This window comes from Anarrhichthys ocellatus, unplaced genomic scaffold (assembly GCF_004355925.1).
Source record: "Anarrhichthys ocellatus isolate YVR2014 unplaced genomic scaffold, GSC_Weel_1.0 scaffold5, whole genome shotgun sequence".
NCBI classification, from domain to species: Eukaryota; Metazoa; Chordata; class Actinopteri; order Perciformes; family Anarhichadidae; genus Anarrhichthys; species Anarrhichthys ocellatus.
Genome location: NW_022280035.1, coordinates 8,701,141 through 8,723,100, shown reverse-complemented (window position 1 = coordinate 8,723,100; position 21,960 = coordinate 8,701,141). Strand labels below are relative to the sequence as shown.

General features: G+C 39.8%; 2 protein-coding genes across 2 annotated transcripts; one reads left to right on the top strand and one right to left on the bottom strand.

Annotated features, from left to right (window-relative positions):
• Window positions 1-161: 161 nt before the first annotated feature.
• Window positions 162-6,012, bottom strand: LOC116382364 (ras-related protein Rab-7L1-like). Its single transcript, XM_031845362.1, has 4 exons — window positions 5,583-6,012; window positions 5,323-5,504; window positions 4,627-4,748; window positions 162-3,153 (listed from the first exon to the last, which is right to left on the bottom strand). The coding sequence occupies exons 1-4, from the start codon at window positions 5,764-5,766 to the stop codon at window positions 3,033-3,035; spliced, it is 609 nt and encodes a 202-aa protein (XP_031701222.1). The 5' UTR covers window positions 5,767-6,012; the 3' UTR covers window positions 162-3,032.
• A 3,701-nt stretch (window positions 6,013-9,713) lies between these two features.
• tmem81 (transmembrane protein 81) lies at window positions 9,714-21,578 on the top strand. The gene is made up of 7 exons (XM_031845823.1): window positions 9,714-9,935; window positions 10,348-10,493; window positions 11,039-11,154; window positions 11,976-12,169; window positions 12,342-12,441; window positions 20,243-20,356; window positions 21,499-21,578. The coding sequence occupies exons 1-7, from the start codon at window positions 9,714-9,716 to the stop codon at window positions 21,576-21,578; spliced, it is 972 nt and encodes a 323-aa protein (XP_031701683.1).
• The last annotated feature ends 382 nt before the right edge of the window (window positions 21,579-21,960 follow it).

Genomic DNA, 21,960 nt, shown 5'->3' with positions numbered 1-21,960 from the left:
TCTGTTTATGCTTATTTTTCCATGGCAAAATGAAAAGAATATCAGTATTTAGATTGTTCATTTTGTGTTAAAATACAGTACATATTTTTCATCTTTGGTATTTTAAGATTGTTCATTAAGCAACAGACCACACAGACCATTTTTAACTGTTATTTATTTTGGGAAGTTTCAATAGCAGCATCAAGCAAATGTGTAACTGTCGGCCCCGAATGCCAAGGTCAAACTGCACCAACTTTAACACTTTCCACCGCCAGAAAAGCATAGTTTACATTTTTTCTCCTTATTGTTTAATGAGGATATGTGATGAAGAGTAAGAAGTAAGTCAAATGTATCTTTGTAGCACTTTTCAAGATCAAACATCTCAGGTAAAGTGCATAGAAATAGCAAGACATAAAAACATAGTCAAACTGAACAAATGCCCATACCAGTAGGTCTTGAGATGCTTTTTAAAGCTCCATGGTGTCCTAAATTGGATTACATTTCAGTATCTTGGACCAATGAGCCAAAAGCGTGATTGTTTAAAGTCTTATTTCTATCACAGCACGGGACAAACAATGTGTCCCTTTTCTGAGGACTTGAAATTAAGCATCAGCATATTACAAAATCTGGTTAATCAGTGTTAATGACTGATTGTCTGGCGATAGCAATGTGCTATCCTACGCTGTAACAAGAGTGTGTGGATGGAGCAATAGTTGTTAAATTCTTCTGATTTAGCGGCTGGTTAGTTGCTAATTTCACCATGCCTTTCATGCTACAGTCACGGAACATAAAATGCACAACATGAACTACTGGGCTTGATCTATGTTACTTTAACATTTAACCAGACTTTTTAAATTACTGTTCATGATAGCCTGTATCCTTTTAATTATCTTATGCTATTTGCATTTTAATTGTATTATGGTTCGGCTCATTGAAAGATTAACGGCTTCTCTTCTCTAATACTAAAGAGTATAGAAGCAAAGAGGCAAACATTTTACTTTTTTGACAACCGCCACTAGATAGGGCTGCGATGGAGCGGCCACGGATGCATAAAGAGACATCAGAGACCAGAGGATAATGAAGTACATCAATTTCCCAGTACGAACACTTAAATAGCCCTCATTTAAATCATTCTGTCCTAAAAGTAGTAAAATGCACTAACAGCAGTCCACTCAGGGCTAATAAGTCCTGCTGAAGTGCAAAATGGTACGAATAGAAACTAATATGACGAGTGGGGCATGATGACATACTTGTTGTGTAATGACAAATAGCCACTTTCATTAAAAGTCCATCTGTGCAACATCCGTCCATTTGTTGAGGGTTCTCCAGGATTATAGCATGTGTGGATGACTGAGTCACAGCAGAGAGCTCCTGCCTTCCTGATAAGAATAGAAGCCAACTCACAGGGGCAGAAAAGCCACGCGGAAGTGCAAACACCAGAGAAAGTCACATGGCTGCAAATCGCCAGCATTTATTTCTGCTTGTGTGTGTGTGTGGGATAAGGGTTGACCTTGTTTTGGGCTGTGTTCATCTGTCAGACATCTGCTAAACTACATTAACTGTACAAACCTGAGATGTTAATTGTTAATTTAAACTTGATGAATCCCACACAGGTTTGGGCCACTTGTAAAATTACATTATCTAACATTGCTTGAGGAGCCACTTGAGAACAAACTGTTGCCATCACTAGTTTTCTCATGAATATTTTGCTTTACCCTCACCCATCACAGTCTACCTTTATAAATCCAAATTTAATTTATTCAAGGTCAAATTTCTTCACCACACGCTTCAGAGCTTTTACCAGCGCATCACATCTTCCTTTCGAAAAACCGATCCAAGGTCACCGTATAACTCTCGGCAACTGTCACCTATTTTAAATCAAGGCAGAAGACTTTTCTGATTGCCGCTGCCTTTAATTGAATCATTTCTTACACTGCATTACAACTTTTGTTCTTGTATTTTAAAGCTGTCTTATTGTATTTGAACTTGTTTTCTATTTTCTATCCTCTTGTATTGTTACGTGTCAGGCTGGGGCAAGGCGCCTGTGTATGTGCTTTCTCCCCTCCTGCCTTTCTTTCTCTCTCCCTCCCTTGTTTCCTCTTCATGTGCCAATAAGGTGATTGGTTTCCAGCTGTGCAGGCCAGTCATGCTGCTCCTTGGGTTCAACAGATTTCATGCTGGCCGATCAGCAGAGTGGGGCCCAGCATAATAGGAGGAAGCCTGAGGAGTTTATAGTGACACGGATGTTGTTGAACCTTTCGTTTGAATATACCTTTAGTAGTTTAGAGTTTAAATAAATATTGTTGAATTGTTACTTCTACTTTTTCACATTTTTGGTTGTCGTGTGTTCGTACTTATCATAGACTAATAGAAAAGGGATGTCACATATTTTTAACGTTTTTAAATTGTATTTAAATGTCCTTTTATGATGCGTTTCTCTTGCACTTTGTCTTTTGATGTTTTATGTAAAGCGCTTTGAATGTGCTCTAAACTTGCCTTGCTTTAAAAACAGTGGGGATTTACCCACAAGTCTCTGCAATCACGGGGTCATGTTGACAAATGAAAAGCAGAATGTCGACAGCATGTGTGTGAGCTTTTGACGCCCCCAAGGCACATGCACATCCATGTGACTTTGTATGACACACACTAACACAGCAGCACCTGCACACCATTTGCCTTACACCATATATGCACACACACACACACACACACACACACACACACACCCCTTGTTAGCATGGGAACACCACAGCTGTGTTCAAAATTGCATACTAAATAATATGTTAGTATGGGTATTGGAACACAACGCACACCATGTGTCTCTGCCTAATGGAGGGGGTGACCTGGCGGCTGTACGGAACACTCAGCAGCATAACCAATCTACACCGCCCAACATCAACATCTAGGATGCCTCCACTGGCAACCTCCTTGTGATTCTTCTGTCCCCTTATAGAAGCACTTTAGGGTAAAGTGCTGTGCTCAGTGGTGCCTCAAACAACTTGAGGATCTAAAATAATGAGCAGGTCCTGACTGTGTTTGCCTGTCGCTGTGATTCAGCAGCAGCGTGCTCCTCTGTTGCACTCTGAGTCCAGTTGAGGGTAAACGCTGTCTTGAGGTCCGGGTTGGAGCGGGTCCAGACTGCACTGAACCGACAAAATCTCCTGCACCAATCTCCTAAAACACAACAGATATAGTGACTTAAATTCAATGAATCATCAAAATATATTTCACATTGAGGAATCTATTTATCCAGCCACTTAAATTACAGTCGTTTGTCTCAGTGGCATTAGGATGAGATTCACTGACAAACATGTCAACTACAATACTTACTGACATACAGTGGAGACAGAAGCCTTAGCATCCTCATGCTGCAATCCACTGACTGAAAATCACTCTAGATTAAACCAAAATGTCCCCATAAAGCCAACTCCTATAATTTCCTGACTATTTTCAGGCTTTCAACATTTAATGCATCGCTTTGAAGGAACAGGTATAAAACCACTTCCTCAGAAAAGAGGAAATAGGACAAATATAGGAAGCGACTGCTAAATGTACCCATACAGAAACTGCATTGTCAATTACTTTTTGAGGGAAACACATTTCTCCTGGATTTCTCCTGGTAAATGGGGGGGGTCAACACACACATTTTACCCAGGAGACTGCTGTTGTTGTCCCGTGTAAAACCAACGTTCACTTAATTTGGATTTACATCCATTACTTAGACAAGCGGCCCTTCTCTGTGGAGTTTGTATGTTCTCCCCGTGTCAGCGTGGGTTTTCTTCAGGTTCTCCGGCTTCCCCCCACAGTCCAAAGACATGCATCTTGGGATGATCGATGACTCTAAATTGCCCGTAGGTGTGAGTGTGATTGGTTGTTTGTCTCTATATGTACACTGCCTTCGCCCCAACGTCAGCTGGGATCGTCCAGCCCCCCCCCCAGGACCCTGAACAGAACAAGCGGTTAAAGATAATGGATGGATGGACTTAGACAAGGTAACAAACGCACTTATTTTAAGCCAGCTAATGACGTGTTACTTAACCTAACCAAGTAATTTTGTTGCAATTTTGTTTTGTGTTTAACATTAACATTAACCACATTATTTGTTTAAAACTGCGACCGTAATCCAGGAGAAAACATGTTTCCCTCGAAATGTAACAGTATTATGAACATTTCCATTTTATAAAAAATGACGGTAATAGTTTTTGTATCGACCCAAACAATTCTGAAACCTTGAAGCTCATGTACAAACAAAAAGATTCCAAACTTTTAAACTCAATTAGACTAATAAGTGAGAATTTTAGTTTACAAATGGCTATGACATCACTGCTTTACACAAGGAATCGGATAACAACTTTGATTTGGCTAACATTTTAACTCTGTCCTGCATGGTCTCTGGGAGGAGACCATGCAGGACAAGGAGCTGGGTAAAGGGACTCTCAGCTCTCATTGTTACTTCTGTGATACCGACCAAGATGAATTAATGGGTGTGTGGTTTTTATTAATCATTCACAAAAGACTCCATATTTATGTGTAGGATTTCTTGCTGGTTAATAAGGATAACAGGCCTTCTATTGTTTTGGCACAACAAGTATCTTAAAATGTACTTTTTAGTCACACTGCATCATCTGAACTCTCTTTTGGAGTTACCTCATCGCCTCCCCAATGTTCTTGTTGTCTTTGACCGAAACCTCCATCCAAGTAACAAAGCCGTTGGCCTTACTGAACCTGTCGATGCTGTCTGCGGTCACAACCCGCTGAGCTAGGTCACACTGCAGAGAGAAAGAGAGGCAGGAATACATGTTGTTCTTGTAAGGTGAGGGGCTCAGAATCTTCCATAGAAATTAGTCATTATTATTATTAGTCATCCATTATTTGCAGATTGAAATATTTTCATTTAATCTGACATTTCAGTCTGTAACCAAAGTGGAAATAGGACTATTAGCTCTGTGAGTTTAATGACAAATCAATTGTATGAATAACACACACACACACACACACACACACACACACACACACACAAAATCAGACCTACAGTTGGCCTTGTGTAAACCAAGACAGAATAGATGACCTGAGACATTGTTTGATTTTGAATTGATTTGATTCACTTATCTCCTTGTCACGTTTCTCTGGAGAGCAATAATAAAAGGTTACGTTTTATGAAATGTCTGTCAATGAATTTAATTAAGTTAATTCATAGAAACACTGAGTGACAAAAATATCAGCTTTTAACACCGAACTAATGAATCTTGTTTATAATGTTGTTATAATACAAAACTAATTCATTAACCCTGAGCCATAAGGGGTTCGTGATACATTATTCATTATTCAAATGCATTGACTCACCTTGTTGGCCAGCAGGATGCAGGGGATGGAGTCTCCGCTGGGCAGCAAGGCTTTGTTGTCCAGGTCTCGTTTCCAATGGCAACAGCTAAGGAAGCTGGCCGAGCTGGTGACATCAAACATCACAACGCAGCCCACTGCGCCTTTATAATAAACCCTGTTCATAGATATGAAACGTTCCTGGCCTGGAGGGAAGACACAGAGTTCCCTTTATCTGCATCCATCCATCCATCCATCCATCCATTCAACCAACCATGTTGTACCTGCGATGTCCCATAGTTGGAGTCTGACTTTTTCTTTATCCGACCAGAGCAGCAGCTTCACAGAATAATCCACTAGAGAAATAAATAAAATACACATCAGAGAAAGAGAAATAGAAGAAGTGAAGGGAAATAAGTGAGAAGTGAGACAACTGAAACAGAAGTGAAGCCTTATATGGAATTCCATATGTTGCTCAAAATAGAAAATTCACCAACATTTACTTCTGAATTTCGGACTTTCATTCTAAAGGCCTTTACACACAGGGGGGATGACAAATAAACAACACAAAAATGCTAAATACTCGCCTGCGAATATTTCACATTAAAACTATCCATACCAGCAGCGATGTAAATTTACGACAACTTTAAAGATAGAAAGAAACACAGTTGTTTTTTATGTAACAAACATACTTACTAACAGAAAAATGAGAAATAGGTTCTCGTAAAATATACAAATGGTTGTTTGAGGATATGTTGCAGCATGCTGCTCACATTGAAAATGCTGACATGCTGATGTTTGACTTACTCTGAGGCTAGGAAAGTCAGAAATAATTTAGAGAAGGACTAACACTGTTTGTTTTAGTCTTTTCATGAGACTTGATGCTAATAACATGTTTATGTCGGCTATATTCTTTGGCAACATGTTTTTGATCCAAATACGATGCCAATAAAGCCTCAAAGAACAAGGAAATGTTAATTGAGGGTTTGATGAAAATTGTAAACCTTTCATTGATCTGACAAAGCTTTTACCATTAATTAAATATTCACACACACACGCACACACACACACACACACACACACACACACACACACACACACACACACACACACACACACACACATTCCAAACCAAGATTAAGGTACTGTACAGTCACGTTCTACTACAGAACACAGAGAAACCAAAGCAACCGCACCTCCCATTGTCATCTTGTACGTCTTGATGAATTTTCCATTGACGTAGCGCTGCACAAAGGAGGATTTCCCAACAGTTCCATCGCCAATGATCAGTATTTTCAGCAGGTGCTCGTTCATCGCTCTCTGTCAGACAACATCATGTGCCAACAGCTCAAAGTTCAAACCTCATTTCAGGAAATGAGATTTACTTGAGTTATTTTTCTGTAACTAAACAAACCCACCTGGACTTTGCTTTACCTGAGCCTTTCTTTGCAGTGGTTGACCATAAACATTCTAATTCCCTTTAGTCCTTCTAAACTCAATGTATCCACTAACAATAAAAACTTCTTTGCCTCTAAACCCCAAAATTTTGCATTACAATAAATCCATTTATCTTTCCCGTGCCAACTCTATACCTAATACGTAAACAGTGCTGACTGTCCTTTTCTCTGTGTGGCACAGCCCTCAGGTCTGCTAGATTTGCTTTCAGGAAGCAAGTTGCCAACAGGGAACTAGAACAGTTGATGTTTGTCTCTCACATTTTTCTCTTGCACCTCATTGTATGAAATATGACATTAGATTATTGGAAACTGTCTCCAACAGTAGAGTCATGCAATGATTGGTAGTTGTCTTTTTAACTTTTCCTCCAATGCCATTGCTCTGCCTAAGACTTGAGTATTTTGTATGAAATTTTGTAATGTTCAACTGTTATTTTCCTTTTTATGCTACAGTGATGGAAATATGATCACTAATAAAGTCATGGGTTGCTCTGGCATTGCCTTAAATAGACTCCTCTTGGATTTTGTGCTGTAATTCAAACACTGGAACTGGAACTACACACAGTTTTCTACCACAATGCGTCTTCCCTTCAGTGACATTAACATTAGAAATCTCTTCATGCCACTTGTTCCACCTGCACCAGCTGCAGTTAGGGAAGGATGGTGGACACAATTAAGGCAAGGCAAGGCCAACATTAACTGAATGTGAACTCCGGATACCTGGCATGATAGTCAGACGCGCAACATGCCGATACAAAACCTTGACCTCCACACGCTTACTTACACCTTTGCTGCAGAAATGACACAAAACTTCCTGCATTGGCACTGAACGTTGGACATTGGGCGTAAATCGTGTCCAATATGGATCTAGTTCCTAGTGAGCTGACCTGCCGCTCCTCATCCTCCTCTTTATTCTTGTTCTTATATGACATCTCTTCTTCTGTGTCTTCCTCCATCACACCTATTCATCCTCCTCTGTGGTGTTGACCACATGTCTCATGAGTTTTACTGCTCTGCCAACTAGGCCACTGTAACTGGCTACTGAACATGCTTCAGTCCGCCATTGACGCTGAGTCATCTTCATGATACTGTTTGAGTGCGTTTTTCCTGTTTGTGTGTTTTCGTGTCTTGGTCCTTTTCCCAGTGTCAGTTGCAGTACCACTCAGGGTTTAAAAATAACTCTTATTGACAGACCCAACCCATTTATAATATGCTAAACTGTACTATAATCTTAGTTTGAACCAGAAAAATTAGACAGGTTTTCCGGAAGGGGAGCCATGGACAATAACTAGTGATGCAAGTGTGTTTGCCAACTGTCCAAAAAGACACATTAATAACACCAACATTTCGCCAATATAAGATTCCTGATTCTGTCTCTATGTGCTAGCCCTGCGATGGTCTGGCGACCTGTCGAGGGGGAACCCTGCCTTCGCCCAATGTCAGCTGGGATCAGCTCCAGCCCCCTGCGACCGGTTTAAGATGGCTGTTAAAGATAATGGATGGATGGATAGTCATAATCTGTATTATTAAACAATGGATTTACAAACAGAATATCAATAAATGCAGTCGCAAATTATTGTATAAAAATGTGCATAACATTGTATAATATGTTGTATAAATAATGTGAACATGTAGATGGTTTACCATCCAAATTAAATCTGATTGATTTATTTTTTTTAACTTACAGATTAATCAATGAACTGAAGGCTACAATGAATTTACAGTATGTTGTGCTGGGCCTCTGTGGTTTCTCGCTGGTATTTGTCTGACACCTGGGGGTCATGTTACAAACTGCAACATCATCCACATGCAACACAACGGCTTCTGCTGGTTCGGTCTACGGGAAAAATTTTATGTCAAAAATCAAATAGCCATGACTCCAACAATAAGTTTAATGTAAATTTAAATATGGCTACTTAATACTGTTGTGTTTTATTTTCAAGACTACGAACAGAGCTCCGAATAGGAGATGATGCTGTACAGTACGATCAATTCAAGATTCTATTTTATTCTGTCATTTCATTTCTTTGTTTATACATTTAAAAAAATGTAATCACTTAAATTCTTAAACTTAATCCAAACGTTTCCATTATATGAACAATACATACAGAATTAGAAAACAAGGAGCAAATAAATGAATGCAAAAGACTTTAGCTCTTTTCCAGCACTTTGTAACTGAACACTGTTGAAAAAACTTCTCTCTAAAGTGATAGATTATGTAAATACAGTTTTTAATCCTGCTAATTTAGACAAAGAATTACAAGATATAGTTAAACTTTACAGATTTTTTATATTTCCACATTTTGACCCACAGAACCTGCAGCCTGGAACTCTGGTTGTCACGACACAATATTCAGTTCAAACATAAATTGTATAATGAGACCCGGCAGATGCAGCAGTTTGGATCAATCGGTACGTCATCTTTTTCACTCTTTCACTTCAGTTTTACAAATGTGAGCTAACGTTGTCTACAGCACCAACTGGACCTTTAAACACAGAGGCAGCAATAATCATACAAGGTGCAGTATGTTGTGCAGAGTAGCACAGTTATGGATTGATTCAACATTTTCTCACAGCTGTCACCTCCAGTTTGAACACATCACACAAAAAACTCCATGTCGTTAAGTTTCACTGAGTCTTCCAGGGTTAAAGTCAGCTAATTGTAGCTACATCATATATTGGAGAGCAATTATACTTTGACACATGACATTGATTTATATTTATGTGATAAAATCATATAAGCCTAAAAACAAACACAGCATGTTGCCTAGCGATACAAACTTAATATTAAAAAAAAATCAACAAACTTGTCGATTGCAGTGACTAAAGTGATTAAATACAAAATGTCTTCTTCTTCTTCTTCATCTTCATCTTCTCCTTTTTGTTCTTCTTCTTTATGACACATTGAGTGGAAAACTAAATATCTTTTTATTTCCTGCAGATTTACCATCAAACAGCAAAATGCAGCATGTGACTGTCTGGATTGACCTCCTCCTCCTCCTGTTCCTCCATTGTCTGACTTCAGCTGACCTGGAGGAGGTGGATAGAATGCTGGTGATGGTCATTGTTGACAGCTCTCCCTGCAGCACCACCTGCGGACTGGGCGTTAAAACTCAAACCCTTTGTTTACTGGAAGATGGCGAGACAGCCACTGAAGAAGTGACAAGTAAAGATGGAACAGAGGTACAACAGAGATGTCTTGAACATCTAACTAACACTAAGGCTGGGTTGCACTGACAAGGATTCATTTTTAAACCCGATTAAATTATGTTGCTACAAAAGTCAAAACTTGCTAAAAATGAAGATAGCTTAAATTTAAACCTCTCTTTATAGTTTTATATAACGTGCAAAATGAGACAAAATCAGACAGGTTCAACAGAAGCTCCTTTAACTCAGACAATGACTAGCCCACCGCAGACAGACTGTTGGATTTAATAAACGGAGATTCGTTTTTAACTGTGGAGAGCCCTGCCTAAGTTCTTTAAATCTGGATTCACTCATTTTAAACCTAGTTTTGCTTAACTCTGATTTGAACTAATTTTAGATTTCATGCTCCAATTGTTGTCATCTGCATGTGGAAATGGCTTAATAGAAGGTGTCGGAGGATTGCCGTGTTCGTAAGGTAAAGTGTCTGGAGTCGTGGCAGTGTGGACTCAGGACCATGACTGTGACTTCAGGAGAGAGAGTGGAGATCGACTGTCTGGGAGAAGTCATGGAGGCAATGGGCAGGTTCTCCTGGAGGTAAGGATGGAGGAGATTTTGTGGTGATTTGCGTCCTTTTGATTACAAACAAATACCTACAAACCCATTTCAGAATAGAATAAAATTGCTTTTTGGTTGCTCTTTGTTAAAGTGTGTTAGCTTAGTTTCCTCAGCCCAGGGCTTGATTAACCCGGCAGGGTGCCCCAAGGCAAAACATGACGGTCTCGGGCACCGATACAGTAGCGTACTTTGGCCAGTTTGTAATCCAACATTGCCTCAATCTCAGTGGGTACAATTTCCATCCACTACCTGGAATAACGGAGCTAATTTGTATATACATATTCAAGTAAAATGCATACTTAAGTTGTCCAACAAGGCAAGGAAACACAAACTGAGGACACAACTGTTATTTACAATTGTTAAAAAGTTGCATTCTGCCATTTAAAGCTGGCGTGTAAATTAAATGATCCATTGTTTTTATTTTCTCAAGGTAAGGTTTCATTTTTAAGAGGAACAACCTGTAATTGCAGCAGCTCTTTGATGGAGGGCAGTGCTTACTGTGATGTTTTTCCTTCATGGCTCAGGGTGTCGTGGCGTTACGCTCGAGGAATAATCACCTCTGATGACTCTCTGTTTATTCGCCGGGATGCTCCTCTGCTGGATCGAGTTATTCTGGACCCCATCAGGGAAGAGGACGCAGGTAAACACACCCATACATGTGGCTTACACAGACTGGCTTAATTTCAGAACTCCATTTCCTGGTGAGCTCAGGGTTGGGCCAGTAGGTATTGTGAGAAATTAAGTTAGGAAGTATTGATATGTACGTCAAGACAGTCAGACTCTACAGTTTAAGTATAAAGTAAAGTTACTGTGAATTCAACTGTTTTTGGCTCCCATTTGACAAGCAATGGGAGCCAGACCCCCGTGTGGCCATTTTGCGCTTCACAAGTGACACTGCTCTGCACTCATGCCTGAAAGGTAGAGACAAATAGCCGGTTTATCTGAGGGCACTGTACTGGCAAAAAACATATTTTGCAACTCTGGAAGTCTGATGCTGTGCCTTCATTTGAGATGTGGCTGAGAGAGGTCTGAGGGAGGGTGAAGTTGTGGTCAAATATTCAACAATAATAACCATGTAATAGTGCTAGATGTATATATGTCAACTTATTTGTATTTTTTTGTGTCTCTTATTGCTGTCTTGGTTAGTGAGCTTGTTTCTTAACATGAGTCTTCCTTTTGAACTATACTCGTGGGTTGATTTGTGCAACATTTTCCACATCATTTTAATACCCCATTTTTTCACTATTAAGTTGTTATTGTAAAAAAATGGAAAAATAATATTTCTTTTATGTGCCAACGATACCTTGCAATGAAACTATTCTTAAAAAATAAAATAATTAACATTTTCACTATGACATCGTCGAAGCGGTGCTGAAATTTCCACACAGGTAAACACACACAAATCCATGGGAGCACTTTCATACAAAAACACTAAAGTGCTGCTAATCATGTCATTTTCAGGTACATATCGCTGTATCGTGCAGGATGTCACCTTACGCAGGGTGAAGAGGGTTTACTGGGGGATCCGGGTCTTACCTGTCGGAATTCTCAATCTGGACTACGAAAGCTCTCTGGCCCAGTGGGACTCCACTGGAAATCAGCAGAATGAGACCGCATCAGACCAGCATCACCAAAAGATGGCTCTTCTTTACCCAGTGCTGTTTGGTTTAGGAAGTCATTGGTTTGGGGATGCAATGATGCACTAATTATTATTTTGGGGGTTAATGTATTTTAATGTTTTTTTTTAATTACTTGCTTAACAATTTATCAAAATCATTGATTAAAATTACATTTATTAAATGTTAACTTTGACCCCTCTCATCACAGATGCTGATCAGTCTGAGCCTGTCAGGCGTCGGCGCTGGATTGATGCTGCTGGGACTCTACTGGACAGCGAAGAGGAGAGGGCTCAAGCATTTTGACAGATGTTGCTGTTTTTCCCTTGCTCAGCGCACACACAATTAAATTTCTGCTCCACATGGATTATATCTCCAGAATGATCCCCTCAAACAACAAACAAACAAACAAACGTCTGAGATAGAATGAAAACTTTTGATTTCAGCTTTCAACTGGAAAGGGAAAATATAATAAAGCCACTTTTTAAAGCAGCAAAGCTATAAGTTGTAAGATGTATAAAGCTATAATCAATATTTTTTGATAATAACAATATATCAAATAACACTCGTAATGATAAACCTCCAGAGGATTATTGACTGAATCTGCAGCTCCATGAGTTTCAGCTCATTATTTAGCTGTCATCTTTACTGATCGGTTTTCTTTCACCGCTCTCATAGTGTAATTTCTCGGCTGCAGCAGGCAGTTGTTTTCAACAAAGAGCTCTAAAATGCCACAATACGCTACCTACTCAGCAGCAAAAAGCAGAAAACAGCAGAAAACAGCAGAAAACAGTTAGGCTCCGATCCCAAAACCTGTTAAACCTACAGCCTTTTTTGTTGAAGCCTACTAAAGAGCAGCTTGCTCAGTCTTTTTTAAAAAGTGCTCTGTCTGATCTGGGCCTTAGAGACAAGCTGGTGAACACAGTGCAGCCTTTAGCAGCGAAAGAACCAGATAATTGAGACCAAAAACGAGCTAAAAGATAGTGAATATTGCTTATGAAATGCTTTTCAAATGTAATTTGAAGGGGATGCATTGGATATGTTTGTTAGTTGTTCATTGGAGAGTAACACTGAATGGAAACTCTACAGTATATCTGATGCAGATATTTAAGAAAGGGCACACCCAGGCTTAGCTTCCAGTTATTCTGGCTGATAAGACTCAGGGCCCAGGGCCAAGCTATGCTGCAAGTATGTAAGGTGCATCTCTGTCCTACATTTCAAGTGTCTTACCTAAAAACTCAGAGGGAAGTTTGGTATCTATAGAAACAAATGCAGTTATTCTTTTGGCGCAAGGAAAAAAAAATATTCAAACGACGCTTTTATTAGCAATTGATAATGGTGATATTTTATATATGCATGCAAGTTCACCTTCTTTGTAAATGTTATATTCAGTATATCATTCTGCCTTAGGATTTGTCTCTGATTCAGGTTTCCGCACACATCATTGCAGTTTGTATGAGAAGGTTTGTCCTCCTTATACAACTGGAGAACTGTTGAACATTAGCACATTCTTCTGAAAGCCAATGTTACACGCACAACTTATCTATGTTTTCTACTGACTCCTAAAACTATCAGAAGCTGTAACCTTCATTTCTAAAACCTGCACTGCCTTTGGTGAAAGTGTTTTTAAAGTTTTTGCACCCTCATCTAGATTATTTTATGCACATTGGGAGATTATAAAAACAGGATTAAGGACTATTTGACTGCTGAATATGCTGTTACTGAACAGTGCTAATGACACTGGTTGATGTAATTTGATGTTAGTGAGTCAGTTCATTCTGCTTTTCATGTGAAACTTTTTATGCCGCCATGCGGTGAAGACTCCCATGAAAAAGAGATTTTGAATCTCAATGTCAATCTCAAATATTCCTGGTTCGATAAAAAAAGTATTAATATGAAGGATATATTGGAGGTTACTCCACCCTAACTGGTGCACCAAAGCTGAGAGGAGAGATTAGGACCCACAGAGTCCTGAGGAGACATTAAAACAAGCAAAATGAAAGCTCCTGTGGAGGTGGACCATAGCTGATTAAGGGTATTAACCATAAAACAACTGAGTAAGACAAAATGAAAACATTCAAACTCTGGGCGTGACAGGAGTCAAGAGTGTGTTAGACGGTTGTTTAACTCTGTGCCGGCAGATGGCAGTGTTGGTTCATTAAAAGGTTCTGACAGACAGTATGACGTTAAGCATGAGCATAATCATTCAATTTCTCCACCGTGACCACGCTGCATAATGGGACTGAGCTGCCACAGTGGAACGAATCTGATGAAGAGGCAGGAAGACAAAAGGATCCTCTCAAAAACAAGATGATGCATCTCAAATTGTTGATGCTCGTTACACGTCACAAACAAAACTTTTGGATGGATGAAAAATGTTAAGGCAGCTTTGTTATTTTAAGATCCTTAGCTCTCAAACCATCGACGAGAGCAATGTTTGAGGTGCGGGCTTGTGAAAAATCCCTGTGGCTGACATTTGTGGGTTTTAAACTTACTAACAAGATTAAATGTAAATATTAGGAACCCATCAAGTCTTTGAGTCATAAAAGGCAATCATTTGTTAATGATCAGACTCTGATCAAGATACTCTGCAGGTCTTTCCAGAGGGTAAGTGGTCCATGTCCACCTGATGAACTACAATTCAAAAAAATATAGTCAATTGTCCTTCTGGTGGAGCATGAACACCCACTACAGAGATTTTTCACAACCTGGCAACCCAAAAGCTATTATATGTGTGATTCACTAAGTGGTGCCAAATACTACCGAAGTGGTAATATTTAGCTGAATCAAAATGGTTTAGTTTTCATACTCAGAACTGTTAAAAGAGCAAACTTTTGCAACCAGTAGGTTGACAAGCATGCGTAGCAGAATACCTAGGGCAGACAATATAGAACAACAAAACTCCTGCACACTGTCTTCTTCACATACATTGAATGCAAGAGAAGAAGACAGTGTGCGGGAGTTTTTTTGTTCTATATTGTTTTCAGTGTTTAAAAAAACTGCATGTAACTGCTAATTTTGGTGGAAAAAGTTAACAAAGACATATTCTGGGGATTTAATAAGAGCTTGAAGTACTGCACCACCACTGTCCTGTTTATGATCGACTTACAAAACTACCCAACAGTGAATTCAATTAACTGCACCTCATGCATCAGTAATACCACTACAGTAACACTGTTCTGCATAATAGGTGGGTGTATTTTTGCTGATACTTCTGAATATTTAGCTGATAGTGCATCTGTGCTTATTTGAAAACAAATTTTGAGTGCAAGACCTTTACATCTAAGTATATTCACACTGTAGTATTGCTGACCTTGAAAGAATCTGAATATCTAGGCCAGTTTTAGGACACAATAATAACAAATGTTGACGTCATCAAAGTGCAATCACTGAGGCAGAGAGAGAAAGGCGATGAGGACAGATGTCTTTGCTCGTCTGTGATGAGCGTCTTTATTTGTGCTGTTTTGAAAGGAGCAGAGGCAAACGAGGGGCTCAGGGGAAAACACACAAATGCAATTATGATGATATGCTGACTGTAATTCATTCATTTCCTCGTGAAACTTGCCCCATTGAAACCCGAAGAACGTCATTTCCCTCCATGTGCTTATTTGCAACATCAGTCTACAAGATGTAACTGTTTTCCCAGCGCTCACTGCACACACAATTTAATTACTGCTCCCCTGAACCATCACAGAACACATAATAGTCGGACATTGAATCAATAAATGGATGATCTCTCCACGACGAACGCCTCCAAAAAAAGATTCTGAATGAAAATGAGAGAAAAGAAATCAGATGTTAGATGCTTATTATAACCATGTTGAGCACTGGAGAGATGAGATCAACAAACTCTCCTGTTGTTCTCAGTTTTCTGAAATGAAAATATGAAGTAAACTAAATGTCAGAGTGAGTTACTAGTGACCTTTAGATGTTTCCTATCTTCGAAAAGGTCTTCTTAGTTTTTGAACTTGTATTTTTTGCTGCCCCTCTTGAGCCATATTCTAAAAAGCAGTGGTGGAAAGTAACAAAGTACATTTACTCATTTACTGTACTTGTATTTCCACCATATACTACTGTAGTCCCTGATCAGACACAGCGTGTTTTGGTGCAAATTGATGAAAAAAGAAGTAAATTAGACTCTTGGAGCTGCAATCTCTTAAGCGCAATTTCTTTTGGGCCCTTCAGGCGCTGCAGCTAGCGGTTGCAAATGATGTGCAATTCATGGGCTTATCAAGAGCCTCAATCTATTCTTTGCGAATTCACCCTTCAGTGTGTTTACACAGGACAGGTGACAAAATGAAGTACACTCAAACCACAAAGAATGCATACTAAATATGGTCGTTTGTGCATTGTGTGAGAATAGTATACATCAGCAGTAAAAAGGAATAGGATGAGCTTCTCACAGCTGGAAGCAAATAGAAATATATTGTAAGTGCTGGTGAATTAGCTCCAGAAATATCTTGAGAAAGAAATTTAGCTTTCTGATTGTGAAGTTTAACTAGCAGTGTTGTTCCAAAGTTGCAGTTTGATGGACGTCTGAGTTTAACACATTGTATAACTTCCTGTAAGTACAAAGCATGTTGACTTTGTGAAGAGGTCTTACTTTGTGAAGAGGTCTTACGAGGATACTCAAAAGCCCCTTTCAGAAACCAACCAACATCTTGCTTTTGTCTGAAGTGGTAAGGGTTAGAATGGGCATTCACTCCTGGGACAAAAATATGGCTGCAGCCTGACTTGGTGATACTGTTCCAGACTATTAAAGCAAAAATTTAATTTTCTCTCAATTGCAAATCAATATGGATATTAAAGTCTAATATCAAGCACGGAGACGGCAGTTTGAACAGGATGTCGCAGAACAAAGCCGCCAGCATGTTCTGAAAGTCCTGCAGATTTTAATTATATGGGTCTCATTTATGGACGTTTAATGGTTTCTGAGTTAAGAACCTGAGAGGAAAGAGTGGAATAAAAACAACTGCAGATGGCTTTAATCAGGTTCCGCTGCTTAAATGGTAATTTATTCAAGCCTGGGGCAAAGAGTAGTTTGCACAAAGCGAATTTTCGATCTCTCTTTTTGTCCTCTGTGGACTCCAGTCAAACGGTGCCACAAATGATGTTCTGACGACTGTTAGACTATACAATCAGCTCACAGTTTGCATGTGCACAATACAGTGCACACAAAGATGTGGCATGGCAAGTGAACGACCACTAATGGTAGAGGACACTAAATTACAGAGAACAAGACACATCATTAAACAATCTTTCATCGGCAGGTCTTGGGGTGGGGGGGGGGGGCATGACAATATTCTAGATGCTTACTTCATATCGCCAACGTTACTGCGGAGCTTTTAGCATGAGCCCAGCTGTAAGACGGCGGTTAGATAAAGTACGAGGGCATTGATTTTGCATCAAAGCCAAAGGTCAACGTCTCCTTTCTCCTGTTTTCTGTCACTTAACCTTTATTCTTCTGTCTGTCATAAACAAATGTCAAAAACTCTGTAAAACTTTTGGAGTTTTGAACAGGCGGCAAACTGCGGTTCTGAAAAGTGCAGGGTATGGTTTAGGGCGTGGCTACCTTGTGATTCAGTTGGAATGCAGACGTCCGTGTTTTCGTATTAGAACTTGAACCTTTTCACAGTGTGTTTTAGTTCATAAAAGTTTATTAACATTCTGGTCACATAAAAAATGTCTCATTCGGTGTTCGGTTGTAGTTAGCTCCACCTTCTCATGTCAATCTGGTTCCAAATAACCCAGATGGCAACAGCCAAGAACTAAGCTGGTGACAGCCAAAATGCCGTTGTCCACAAACCATCCGATAATGTCACCTTGACTACATCCATTTCGTCAAACAACGCCCCTTGGCTGTGATATAATCACAACATAACACGGCCTCTTGTGACCTACTGCTCATATATATTTCTGACAACGGAGCTACTTTGCAGTTGTGTACTTTGTGGCTTCTGAAATGTCCAACCATCAGCAAATATTATCTGAATATTCTTTGGAGCTGCACAAAAGAGATAACTATTTCAACATAAAACTATTGCGTCAATTTTCTGGAGAGGACAATATCTCCAGAACAATTGTATTCATACACAGTGAATACAAATTCTCAAAGAAATACATAAAATATATTCTATAAGCCCACAAGTTTCAACAAAATACCTGAAAATGTCATTTTTTACTTTTTAAAAGAAAAGAAATCCATCACATAGTATTTGCATACTTGTTGGTAGTCTCTCAACCTTTTCCGCTGCATCCATTGTTTGTTTTGCTGCTGTCCTCTTCTCTCCAGTTCCCAATGCCAAAGTAGCATTGACCTTGTTGTGAAACACTCTTGCTCTTTTGTGTGTGAGTGCACCATCTTTTTTAATGTCACTGTGGTGTCCAAATGTGCTCTCCACCAGAACAGAAAACTGAGAGAGGATGACAAGCCTTGATCCAGAGCTGATTGCAGGACATACTTTAAACTGGCATTTGTGTGGAGCTTGCAGGTATCAGGGGAGAGGGGATTTTAATAAAATAATGTCTACAGAGGAGATGAAAGCAGCAGTTTCATAGCACCTACAGCTGACAAACCTATCCACAACAACTTCGAACTGCTACAATAACGGAGCTATTGGTTTTAAGACGTCTGTGTATTGTGTTGCATAAATATCTACTGAACATACTCAGTACTGCTTGTGTGTTAGGTCTGATTTATACCTCTGTGGCTGTTTGCCTATGCGTTCTGTGTGGGCACATCTCCTGTGTGCCAGGCATACATACACTGCAGCGGATGGCGGATGTAATTTATTTTCATTTGGACCATCCTTTTACAGATCCTTTGTCAGGCGGTCATTGATTAATTTGACAAGCGTGATTCAATATTTTAATGTAAGTTTGGCTCAACAAAATTGATGGAAAAGTCGGATGATGAGGAGGAGCTCCCGTGCCTAGAATTAATAAGGAGGGAGAATACAGCCTGCTTGTGCAGCAAATGAGGGCAATGGATGAGGAGATGACCTTCAGGTATTTCAGGATACCCATCAGCCGGTTTGAGGATTTGGTGCATCACTCGCATCCATTTCTGAATCAACAAGCCATCAACAGTGCTCCAGTGGGGGTTTTCTTAAAAGGTTTGTTGTCACACTCAGTGTACTCGCCTCAGGTGCTTCCCAACCATGCGTTGCAGCTAGCTAAAGACTTGGGTCCATGTGTCGTGTCCTGAATCTTCTCTGAAGTCTGTCATGCATTGTGGTTGGCCCTGGAGAAGGATTTCATCTGTCCCCCAACATCATCAAAGTGGGGTGACATTGCCCAAGACTTCTAAAAGATTTAGAACTGTGTTGTGTCAGAAGCGTAGATGGAAAGCATGTAGCTATAAAACCTCTTTCAAGATCTGGCTATAAGACTGTAAGAGCAACTATTATTGATCCAGGTCGTCCAATGCTAAGGCTTCAAGGGTTGCCATAGGCATTCACATTGATCTCCGCACTTTCTTCCAGTCCCCACAAGAGAGTGTGCCGTGGCAGGAGCAGAACGTCAGAAGAGGAAAACTCAACTGAAACAGACTGCCTCAACACGGGTAACAGTCCAAGTTTTTGTACTTTTCTAGCTTTTAGCTTTTTCTCTCTCTCTAGCTACAAGAACTTTCAACAGATTATTTTAAACGCGTCTTGTTATAAATAACAAAAGATATCACATGATTTGCCATCCAAGAGTCAAAATGATACATTTGTCAACCAGATTCATTTATCAACTATTTCATCATGTGCGTCAGCAATTGAATTACAGTGTTACATATTTTAAATACATTTTGAATCAGAATGGTGTAGTTTAAGAAAAATGAACATTCTGAACAGCATCTATTTTTACAGGTCTGAAACTTCTAGATTTAACAAAATGTGTCTGCAACTGATGGACAATTGGTAATAATAATGAATTAGTTTGTATATAACTTGTATAACATGCATGTATATTCAAACTACACAAACCGTGAGCATGTACGTGTATCAATCTGAAAGAGGATGGATTTTAAATTTGGCCACAGATTTTTCCTGTCTGGGAAACTTGTTCAAGGTGTCAGCGACAATCTGCTCCTATCTACCTTGTGTCCTCATCGTCATCACCAAGCTGAGCAGCTCTCTAGCAATGTCATCAAGACGAAGAAGTATTTCACTCGTTTCCATCTTCTGGATGGTGGTAACAGAGAGGCCCTGATGCTTGAAGAGGCAGATGATGGAGCAGGTGCACATGGGTGTTATGTTAGCCCGATGGAGGGGGTGTAATGTTTGTCTGCTCTTTATCCAATGTGTTGGTGAGGTAATCTTTGCAGAGAATTGCTAGGCAACTGGAATGATTTCTCCAGCTAACTCCGTGGGAGAGATCCTCTCCGTCAAGCTGAAATGACATTGCGACATAGAGTTAAGAAAGATAGTATTTTTCTGCATCATATTAAAGTTACTGTGAGGAACTTTTAACAGGTTATGAAATAGTCTCAATTTAATAATCATGCCTCCATATGACTTACATAAGTCAACAAGACCTTCATCGAGAAGATTGGCTATTTCTAGTTATACTCAATGCTTGTCATTGGTGCCACCGGGTCAGATTCCGTGCAAAATCAGATGAAATCATGCAGGTTCACCATAAAGTCCTTCAGGTCAGACTCCAGCGGGTCACCAGCCCGCTGCGCACAGATCCAGATCCGCTTTGCTGCCGCCTTCAACCTGCAGTCAGAAGGACTGACCAGCACAGACAGTCAGTCTGCTTTCTGAAGGGACTCTGGTGCTGGTAACACCATTTTGACCACAAAGTTCCGTTTAGTAGCTTTAGAATGTTGTAACCCCCTTGACTGCTATAACCTTGTGTTAACAAATTTTTTGAAATGTATTTTTGTCAGTGTTCTCCACAAAACTTATTCAATAACGTTGAATTCACACAATTTGAAAATTGAGCAGATGCCATTATATTTCCCCTCTCTGAAAGGATACAGTAAAAACTCCCCTCACTGTATCACAGTGACAGGAAAAAGAGAGGCTGGAAATACATCTACTATAACTGAGGGTTATTTAAGAGCGCGGTATTCCTCCAAAGAGCTTTGCCATGCATCTCTGGTGCATGTCATGGACAAAATTTGCTGGAGTTTTGCACAACTTGTAGACTTCTTTTTTTTCATTTTTACAAATTTGTCTATCAGAAGCCTACATTTTTGGTTACACCCTCCGACATCACTCTCCAGCTCTTCAACAATATCTTTCTAGGAATTGTGACTAACATTAATAGTTTAATGCGTCATTAGAAGACGCATCAGTGGTGTCCATATCTTCTGACTTGTTCGGCAAGCCTTTCTTCAAACTGGTCCAATGTGCTTCTTGTTGTTGTGCCAGATGTGACGTACGCGTCCGGATATCCCACCTCCCGAATCAACTTCCCAAATCCTGTGGTGTCCGTGGTGCCTGCCTCATAGTCACATTTGTCCGGCTCTCTACGGGCTCTGCGAAGTGTGAATTAGGCATAAGTTATGCATTCATTTACGTGTCTCCAGGACCACATTTTACCAAGATGACAGATAAGGTGACAACAATATGAGCGTTGCTGTTACTGCTGGTAAAATGTACGAAGCAGCTCGGAAAGTGCTCACACATTTTTAGTTTGTAACGGCTAAGTCCAGCTTGAGGTTGCCACTAGTTTTGGTCCTTCAATGACTTTTCTCAGTTTCTTCCATTTTGTTGCCTCCTCCTTCTTTTCCTCTTCCTGTCCTTCCTTAAATCCATCCCACTGTTTCAGCCTGACTCTCTGCTCTGTCATGCTGCTTGTGTGTTTTGTGGGATGGCTCTGTATTCAGGTCT

Coding starts and splice junctions, on each gene's coding strand:
- LOC116382364 (XM_031845362.1), bottom strand. CDS start 5,766: ATGGAATTCCATATAAGGCTTCACTTCTGTTTCAGTTGTCTCACTTCT. Junction 5,505..5,582: donor CCAACTATGGGACATCGCAG/GTACAACATGGT, acceptor TCTTCCCTCCAG/GCCAGGAACGTTTCATATCT. Junction 3,154..4,626: donor AACATTGGGGAGGCGATGAG/GTAACTCCAAAA, acceptor GTTGTGTTTTAG/GAGATTGGTGCAGGAGATTT.
- tmem81 (XM_031845823.1), top strand. CDS start 9,714: ATGCAGCATGTGACTGTCTGGATTGACCTCCTCCTCCTCCTGTTCCTC. Junction 10,494..11,038: donor ATGGGCAGGTTCTCCTGGAG/GTAAGGATGGAG, acceptor TTCATGGCTCAG/GGTGTCGTGGCGTTACGCTC. Junction 11,155..11,975: donor CATCAGGGAAGAGGACGCAG/GTAAACACACCC, acceptor TGTCATTTTCAG/GTACATATCGCTGTATCGTG.